The 9,883-nt window shown below is 52.8% G+C and overlaps 1 protein-coding gene across 1 annotated transcript in view; it reads right to left on the reverse strand.

The window, feature by feature from the left end:
• The window catches only part of SEPT12 (septin 12), a 99,917-nt gene that overhangs the window by 26,463 nt on the left and 63,571 nt on the right, over positions 1-9,883 (reverse strand). Inside the window, exon 3 of the mRNA XM_015419409.1 lies at positions 3,685-3,873. Coding sequence (XP_015274895.1) covers positions 3,685-3,873 — 189 coding nt within the window. The remainder of the gene's footprint in view (positions 1-3,684; positions 3,874-9,883) is intronic.

Consider the following 9,883-nt stretch of genomic DNA (forward strand, 5'->3'; position numbering starts at 1 on the left):
TTGTGCTGGTTCCCCACCAGCTGGGGAGTTTGGGGGGGGGGGATTTATCGGTCTCCTGCTTTTGCCGCGCTCTTAGGAAAGGTTATCTCATAATCCCCCCCCCTCCTCTACAAACACGCTGCAGGCCCCAAACAGCATCATCCTTCTTCCTTGGGATTACTCTCTGGCATTTCCACGCGGGGCCTCCGGCGTTTGATCTGGGGATATTTATTGCCGAATTTGGAAGGGAGCGCCCCCTTCAAAGATTTGGCTGCTGTTCTGGGTTCGGGAGGAAGGCGTGGAGGAGAGCGGGGTGGGGGCGGGGGGTGTGGTGGGAAAGGGCAGGGAGTTGCTAGGAGAGGTTTGGAGCGCTCCCGCGGCACGGATTCCCAGGAAGGGGACGGCCCGCTCCGAACGGGCCCAAGGTCGGAGAACACAGCGGGAGGCCGGTGGCAGCTCTAAAGGGAGCCCCTCTTTCTCACGCGGAGATCGAGCAAGACGGGTCGCCGTGTTAGTCTATCTGTAGCAGCGTTAAGACGCTGAACTGCAGGCTGTGGAAGGTCAGTAGTTCAGCAGTTCGAGACCCGCGTGTGCCGCATGACGGCGTGAGCTCCCGTCTCTAGTTCCAGCTCCTGCCAGCCTAGCAGTTCGAAAGCAAGAAATTGCAAGTAGATAAATAGGGACCACTTCGGTGGGAAGGGAACAGCGTTCCGTGCGCCTCGGTGTTTAGTCATGCCGGCCACATGACCGCGGAAACGTCTTCGGACAGCGCTGGCTCTTCGGCTTTGAAACGGAGATGAGCACCGCAACCCTAGAGTCGGATTCGACTGGCTTTCGAGCAAGGGAACCTTTACCTTTACCTTTTTTAGCAGCAGAGAAGAAAAGAGTCCCGTAGCACCTGAAACAGGCCCGTAGTCAGGAATTTTTAATTGGGGGGGGCTTTAAATAAGTCAGGGGGCACCCTGCACACACACCCGCCAAGGGAGCACAACAAATAAAATAAAAAATTGGAAGTTGCGGGACCTGGGCTAGATGGGACGTCTTGGCAGTAAGTCGGGGGATCGGGCCCCGAGATGCACCACTGTAGCTACGGGCTTGACCTGAAAGACTAACACAATTGGTGGCAGGGGAGGAGATTTTGTGAGTCACTGCTCACTTCTCCAGATACAGCGAGAATGGGAGTCTGTCTGTCCTCTATCAAGGAGAGTGGGGTGATTTCAGATGCCGAATGACAATAGCAGGCGGATGACAACAGGAGGCGTCACTGGATTAGATGTGATAGGCAGAGAGGTAGTAGGCATGGAGAAATCAGCATTGGTAATGAGACAGGAAACCTGGCTCTGGATTCAGCCCAGGAGGACGCATTGTCTTGAGCTTCATTATGCATCCTCCTGGACTGAATTGAGACCTAGGTTTCCTGTTTCATCCCCTGCCACAAATTATGTTAGTACTTAGGGTGCTACTGGACATTGTGCTTTTCTGCTATTTCCCACAGCAAATCATGGCTTTCTGGGTGGGGTGGGGGCAGGAGGGACTGGGTGGTGTAGGAGAAGAAGAGAAGAGGAGATTGGATTTATACCCCGCCCTTCTCTCAGAGCAGCTCACAATCTCCTTCCCTTCCTCTCCCCACAACTGACACCCTGTGAGGTAGGTGGGGTTGAGAGAGCTCTCCCGAGAACTGCTCTTGAGAGAACAGCTCTGAGAGAACTTGTGACTGACCCAAGGTCACCCAGCTGCTGCATGTGACAGAGTCCACGCTTCTAACCACGACACCAAATTGGCTCTGCTGAGACCACAAAGGTGATGATACAGCAGACGTGGCGATGTCAGCCGAAAATTAAGCCACAAAATCGGACAAATTCCCCCCCTCCACGACCGTCAGAGCTGGGAGGTGGCTCCGACCGACGTCCGTTCCTCCCCCTTCCTTCCCCTGATAACGTGACAAGGAAGGGAATAAAGAAAGACTAGGATTCCCTCACGAAGCTTGTGATAGTAGCACAGAGGGATCCCAGTCCGGGAGAAGACACTTGGAGCAACGTTAATGGGGTTAGCCTGCCAGAAAGGGTGCGTGCCCGCCGGCCGGCTGCTGAGCGGGCTGAGAAAATGCAGATGTCTTTGACGGGAAGCGTGCCTTCATTCAGCTCTAATCCAGGGGGAAAGGCAACCGTGCTCCAGGGATCGAAAGAGCTTGGGAAACACGACTCCGGGGATTCCGGGGGCAGAGGAAACGCCCATTTCCAGGTCCCATGTGCTCCCCACTCTGGGGCTGCTACGCGCTGACCAGCTTCCCCCCCTCCCGCATCCGTGCATTAAAACGTGAGCTCAGCTTTCCGGCTGTGGGGAAGAAAGCGTTCTGCCCAGCTGGCGATTCTCCAGGGAGGCCGGCATTTTGCAGAGTCAACAGATCGGCTGACCTGCGCTCGGGGAGGCCCGTAAGATCTCAAGTCACACGTGTAGAGGGGGGGACGGGCAGAACCGAGCCGCTCGGCCGGTGTCCCGAAAGGCCCCAAAAGACAAATCGTCTTTCTGACATCGAGTTGGTCGCAAGGGTATCTGGCCATGCTTTTGACGAGGGGGCTTCCCCTCCCATAGGAATGCCAGTCTCCAGGTGGGACCTGGAGACCCCCCCGGAATTACAACTCACCTCCAGACTACAGAGATCTGTTACCCCGTACAAAATGGGTGCATTTGGAGGGTGGACTCTGTGGCCCTGGACCCCCACTGAGGTCCCTGTTGTTGCCAGGCCCCATCAGTGTCCCTTCTAAACCGCGTCCATGTGAGCCAGCTCAGAGGTTTTTACCCTCTGGCTCACACATTTTTGTCTTTGCTTGGGGAGGACGGCTCTAGAGCAAACTGATTTGTGCAGCAGCCAAATCGCTCGCTCACAACTTTAACGCCAGTGGCTCACAGATCAGGAGTTTTGCTCACAACTTGCAATGCTCCCGTTAAGCTGTGGGGTCTTGTGAGCAAAATTAATACTTTGTGGGCTGCTGGCATTAAAGCTGTGAGCAAATGATTTGCCTACTGGTTAAATTAGTTTGCTCTGGAGCCCTCCTTCCTGAGCTCAGACAAAAAGGTGTGAGCTGGAGGCTAAAAAACTGTGAGCTGGCTGCACTGGGGACGGGAGGGGACAGGCTTCTTGACTGGGAACGGCTCCCCCAAAAGAGATCTGAGCCAAGAGTCTATCTCGAATTCAGTACGGCCTCTCCCATCCTCCATCGCTTGGGTGGATACTGACCATACCCCCGAGCAATGCTCCCTCTAAGCTGTGCAGTCTTGTGAGCAAAGATTCTACTTTGTGAGCTGCTGGCATTAAAGCTGTGAGCAAGCGATTTGGTTGCTGCATAAATCAGTTTGCTCTGGAGCCATCCTTCCTGATCTGAGACAAAAGAGTGCGAGACGGAGGCTACAAGAACTGTGAGCCAGCTCACACTAACTCAGCTTAGAGGGAACACTGCTCTGGAGCCATCCTTCCTGAGCTGAGACAAAAATGTGCGAGCCAGAGGCTACAAGAACTGTGAGCCAGCTCACACTAACTCAGCTTAGAGGGAACAACAGCTCTGGAGCCATCCTTCCTGAGCTGAGACAAAAAAGTGCGAGCCGGAGGCTACAAAACTGTGAGCTGGCTCACACTAACTCAGCTTAGAGGGAACACTGCCCCCGAGGTGTTTCATAGCAGTGGCAAACGGACGGACGGACGCTCACCTACAACCATGATGTTGAACTCGAACCCCGTCTTCATGGTCTTGATCCGCATCTGATCCAGCACCGCCTCGATCCCCACGTAGCCGAACAGCTCCCGGTCCCCGGGGCCTGGGCCAGGGGCGTCCAGGGACGGCGGCCCTCGAGCCGGCGGGTCCTCCATGCTAATCCGCAAAGGCTCCGGAACGCTTTCTGAAAGAGGAAGAGAAAAGAGGAGGGCCGTGAGCCAGGTGTTCCGCTTCCTTCGCGGGAGTTTCTCTTCCACTTGCTTCTCTGTTGCACTTCTGCGACGAAGGCTACAGGACAAAAAAAAAAACTTTCCCAAACCAACTCGTATAATAATCTAGACCTTTTTTGGCAAAAAGAGGTGGCGGAACTCTCGAGAGGGAAATGAAGTTTTCAACCTGTACGCTGGAAGCGATGTTCCCTCCAAGCTGTGGAGTCTTGTAAGCAAAAGTCTACTTTGCGAGCTACTGGCTTTAAAGTTGTCAGCCAGCCATTTGGCTGCTGCATAAATCAGTCTGCTCTGGAGCCCTCCTGCCTGAGCTGAGACAGAAATGTGTGAGCCGGAGGCTAAAAAACTGTGACCCAGCTCACACTGACTCAGCTTAGGGGGAACACTGCGCTGGAGACTCATGAACCACTACCAACATCAAAAGTTAATCATGTATTTATTAATAAGAAAATGTTCACAAGCACACTTTTAGCACAGCACCAGATTGAGCAAGAGATCAAAGAAATTGGTAAAATGCAGTTCTTCTGTCCCTCTGTCTATACAAGCCCTATCAGATGTTAAAATGTAGGACAGTCTCCTTAGCTTAGGAAGTTACAGATCCCTACAGAGTTTTCATTACCTTGAATCTTTCTCTAGCTCTCCAGGCCCACAAATGGTTAATGGCCGCCTACTCCAGACCAGTTTGTCAAAGAGAACACCGTTCCGGCCCGTTCCCCCTGGGAAAAAGCCCTGATCCGGCACATTGTGACTTCCTTCGAGGGGAGTGTTCTCTGACTTGGGAAATTCCTGGAGATTTGAGGGCACTGTCTAAGAGGCGACGTGATACCACAGAGTCCACCCCCCCAAAGCTGACATTTCCTCCAGGGGAACCGATCTCCGTGGCCCGAAGACCAGTTGTCATTCTTGGGGAGATCTCCGGGCCTCACACGCAGGTTAGAGAAAAGCAAGAAGGTCACAGTCCACAGTACAGTAAAGCAAAACGCAAAAAGGGAACAGTGCAAAAATTGCTGCAGTTTAGATCACAAAAGTCTATATTTCCATGTAATGCCCAAAGTCCATTTGTTTTTTTTTCGGACATACAATCAAAGAGGTCTTCACAAGGGAATGATGACGAAACTCTCCGGATCAACCGTTTCCGTTTCGTGGCGCCTCTATCAAAGATCAACAACACAAAGAGGTCGTTCCTTATTTTTCAAAGGGCAATCCTTCCATTCTCAAAACATAAACTATAGATTGTTAATCCGGAGAATTCATAATGAATGAACATTGAAGGGAAAGGTTATATTTTTGTGGTGCGCAGTCCTTGGGGAAAAGAAGAAGAAGAAGAAGAGGAGGAGGAGGGGGGGAGGGGGAGGAGGAATAGGGGGAGGAGGAGATTGGATTTATACCCCGCCCTTCACTCAGAGTCTCAGAGCAGTTTAAAATCTCCTCTCCCTTCCCCTCCCCACAACAGACACCCTGTGAGGTAGGTGGAGCTGAGAGAGCTCTTTCGAGGACTGCTCCTGAGAGACCAGCTCTGAGAGAACTTGTGACTGACCCAAGGCCACACCAGCAGCTGCATGCGGCGGAATGGGGAATCAAACCCGGTTCTCCCAGATTAGAGTCCGCGCTCCTAACCACGACACCAAACCGGCTCTTTAAAGGGCCTTAAACATTACTGATAATTATTTTATAATGGGCTTTTCCCACCACCCCTCCTGTAAAGCCCCCAAAGCCATCCCTGGGTAGAGAATGGGTTGCCAGCTCCAGGTTAGGAAATACCTGGAGGCTTTGGGGGTGGAGCCTGGGGAGGTTGAGGGTTTGCGGGAGGGACACTCCAGTGGGGTGTGTTCCAGTAGAGTCCACCTTCCAAAGCGACCGTTTTCCTCCAGAACTGATCTCTGTCACCTGGAGATCAGTTGTCACCGCTCCCTCTAAGCCGTGGGGGTCTTGTGAGCAAAACATTCTACTGTGTGAGCGACCGGCATTAAAAGTTGTGAGCCCGCGATTGGGCTGCTGCATAAACTAGTTTGCTCTGGAGCCCATCCTTCCCGAGCGAAGGCAAAAACGCGTGAGCCGGAGGCTCAAAAAACCGGCGAGCTGGCTCACACTCACTCAGCGTAGAGGGAACGCTGGTTGTAAGAAGGGGAGATCTCCAGCCACCGCCTGGAGACTGGCAACCCTAAAGGCATCAGGGACGGGTCTGTCTCTTACACGGAGGAGAAGCACAGGGGCTCAGTTAATGGTCCGGAGGGGCTCAGTTAATGGTCCGGAGGGGCGCCTCCGCCACAAAAGAGGTCAGAGGGAAAGCGCCCCCGCCTTCACCCCCTCGCTGGATGCATTCAGACCAAGCCAGCGGGATTGTGCTCTCTGGGAGAACCCGAAAAGAAAAAGGAGAAGTGAATGAAGATATATGACCCACCGCCCCCCCCACAACCTCCCCAGCAACGTGTCTGACCGGGGAAGCCACGTTGCGGCCAGCAGATCTGAATACGCAGCCCCCCCCCGGGGGGCAGTCTCTAAGGAGCTACGCTGGGGGGCTTGGCCGCGTGCCCAGATCTGGGGGAAGCTCTGCCGAAGAGCTACATTTTCCCAGGATCGGAGAGGCCCCTGGCCTGCCTGACCCACTGATGGAACCAGTGTGATTTGCGGGAGAGGAAGTGGGCCGGGAGGGGGAAGTAGGACTGTAAATATTTGTCAGACGATGCCGACAGACGATATACGTCCAAAGGGTTGTCCGTGGAACATGTGGTTGATCTGCAACTCGACTCGGAGGTATGCTGCCTTTGGACATGGAGGCTCCCCTGAATTGTCAGGGCTAAAAGGCCTCTCTTCCAAAATGCGCTGCACGTGGCGCATCGCAGAGCCAGTTTGGTGTAGTGGTTAGAAGCACAGACTCTAATCTGGGACACTGGGTTTGATCCCCCGCTCCTCCACACGCAGCTGCTGGTGTGACCTTGGGTCGGTCACAAGTTCTCTCTCAGAGCTGTTCTCGCAGGAGCAGTCCTGGAAAGAGCTCTCTCAGCCCCACCCACCTGAGAGGGTGTCTGTTGTGGGGAGCAGAAGGGAAAGGAGATTGTACACTGCTCTGAGACTCCGAGTAGTGAAGGGCGGGGTATAAAATCCAGTCCCTTCTCTTCTCCTCTCCATGCGGCGCCAGTGATAGAGGTGTTCAGAGCCCACCACCTACACTGGAGCCCCACAGTCCATTTCTGACCCATAATTCCTCTTTGGTGCACATGTTTCTGGCACGAAGGGCTGCAGGTCTCATTAAAGAGGAAGGTCCCACCCTTGGTTGGCTGGGCAGCCATCGCCCATGACTCCCAGTCTTTTCTTTCCCAATAAAGTTGTGCCATTGTGTTCAATCAGTGTGGGATTCTTTGCCAATCGAGAATATTTTTTCCCCACCAGGGAGACGTTCAAATTATCTGGGGAGGCTACCTTGCGATAATGGGGTGGAAGTTCCAAACGTCGACGGGACTCACTGCTCCATGACAGAGGGACGACAACGAGTTTCGGTGACTCTAAAAGGGGACGGGTTCCCAACCTTTTCGGTATGGTGACCCGCAAGCCCAAATTGACTTGGTCTGGGGTTTGGCCCAAAGGGGTTTTTTTGCGCCCTCGGCAAACTACGGCCTTGTAAAAAGGGCACGGCTTTCCGCCAGGGCTTTTTTTTGTAGAAAAAGCCCAGCAGGAACTCATTAGCATAACGGGAAGGGAAAGGAGATCTTACGCTGCTCTGAGACTCCTTCGGGTAGTGAAGGGCAGGGTATAAATCCAGTCCTCTTCTTCTCCTCTCCACGCGGCACCAGTGATGGATGTGTTCAGAGCCCACCACCTACACTGGAGCCCCACAGTCCATTTCTGACCCATAATTCCTCTTTGGTGCACATGTTTCTGGCACGAAGGGCTGCAGGTCTCATTAAAGAGGAAGGTCCCACCCTTGGTCGGCTGGGCAGCCATCTCCCATGACTCCCAGTCTTTTCTTTCCCAATAAAGTCGTGCCATTGCGTCCATTCAGCGTGGGATTCTTTGCCAATCGAGAATATTTTTCCCCCACCAGGGAGGCGTTCAAATTATCTGGGGAGGCTCCCTTGCGATAATGGGGTGGGAAGTTCTGAATGTCGACGGGACTCACTGCTACGTGACGGAGGGACGACAACGAGTTTCGGTGACTCTAAAGGGGACGGGTTCCCAACCTTTTCGGTATGGTGACCCACAAGCCCAAATCGACTTGGTCTGGGGTTTGGCCCAAAGGGTTTTTTTTTTGCGCCCTCGGCAAACTACGGCCTTGTAAAAAGGGCACGGCTTTCCCCAGGGCTCTTTTTGTAGAAAAAGCCCAGCAGGAACTCATTAGCATAACAGGCCATACCCAACAGCAGGAACTCATTAGCATATTAGGCCACACCCCTGACAGCACAGCTCATTCACACATTAGGCCACACCCCCATGTTACCAGAAGTGTGGTCATCCAGCCACACCCACCTTTCCCTTCTTATTCTGTTTACCTTGTTTGTTGTCAAAACCCAGGGCTTTTTGCATCTTAGGCCACACACCCCTAATTGTAGCCAATCCGAATGAGTTTCTGCTGTTGGTTGTGGCCTGTTATGCTAATGAGTTCCTGCTGGGCGTGGCCAACTTGGGAGCCAGCCGGAACTCCGTTCCTGTGCGTTCCTGCCCAAAAATAGCCCTGGAGCCTTTCCCCACCATGAACTCCAAGGGAGGGGCATTCCGACATGCCTGGCCGTTGCATGTGGAGGTTTAGTTCCAGCCTTTGGCCGCCCTCTCCTTCTCCGTTACTCCCTTGAATCCCCCAAAAACCAGGTTTCCCAACCTCCAGGTGACGGAATTCCAAAAAGAACATCCGTGACAAAAATAAGGAAGAGTCAATCAACTGCAAAAACATTGACTGTAGAAATCCTGTGGAAAGTTCTCTTCCATTATCGCTCACACGCGAACGAATGCTGCACAATGTAAACAATCCGTTTCACAGTATTTGCTTTACCTGAGCATGCCGCAATCCCAATTCTTATCAATGACTACTTATCAACTCTTGAAGGAAACATTCCATGTGGACTCTCTGATAACAGAACCCAAGGTCTTCCCATTGCAACTTATTGACTCTTCGTCATTTTTGTCAGGGATGTTGTTCTTGGAATTCCACTTCCTCCCGTGATCTCTCATTTTTTGCTTCAACCTCCAGGTGATGGCTTGAGATCTCCTGGGACCACAACTGATCTCCAGGCGAGAGGGATCAGCTCACCTGGAGAAAAAGGCCGCTTGGGCAGGTGGACTTTATGGATCTATGCCCCATCAAAGGCCCTCCATTCCCAAACCCCGCCCTCTTCTGGCTCCACCCCCCAGATCTCCAGCTATTTTCCAATCCCGAGCTGGCGATCCTACCAAAGATTCTAAGAAAAAGACTCAAAAAGTCAACTAATGTATGACATGGAAGATACCGTTTCCAGAATACAAAAGCAATGGAAAGGGCAGGTGGGGCCCTTAGAGAGGGCAGGCCCGCGACCCCCTTTTAGGGCTTTGTGACCCACTTTTCGGTCCCAGCCTACAACCTGGGAAACACTGGACTAGGCCAGTTTCACGGAGGAGAGGCATTTGTAATGCAAATGTGCCTTCTTGCCAATGAGGAGGAGGAGGAAGAAGAGGAGGAGGAGGAGGAGATCAGATTTATACCCCACCTTTTACTACCTGAAGGTTTCTCAGAGCAGTTTACAATCTCCTTCCCCTCTCCACACCCTGGGAGGTAGGTGGGGCTGAGAGAGCTCTTTCAAGAAGTTCTTCTGAGAGAACAGCTCCGAGAGAACTTGTGACTGACCCAAGGTCACACCAACAGCTGCATGTGGAGAAGTGAGGACCCAAACCCGGTTCTCCCGGATTAGAGACCGTGCTCCGAACCACTACACCAAACTGGCTCTCTAAGTGAGGAATCCAATCAGATTTTTTAATAAATAACTGTTTTAAATCTCATTT

The sequence above is a fragment of the Gekko japonicus genome, unplaced genomic scaffold (assembly GCF_001447785.1).
Source record: "Gekko japonicus isolate JY-2015 unplaced genomic scaffold, Gekko_japonicus_V1.1 scaffold513, whole genome shotgun sequence".
NCBI classification, from domain to species: Eukaryota; Metazoa; Chordata; class Lepidosauria; order Squamata; family Gekkonidae; genus Gekko; species Gekko japonicus.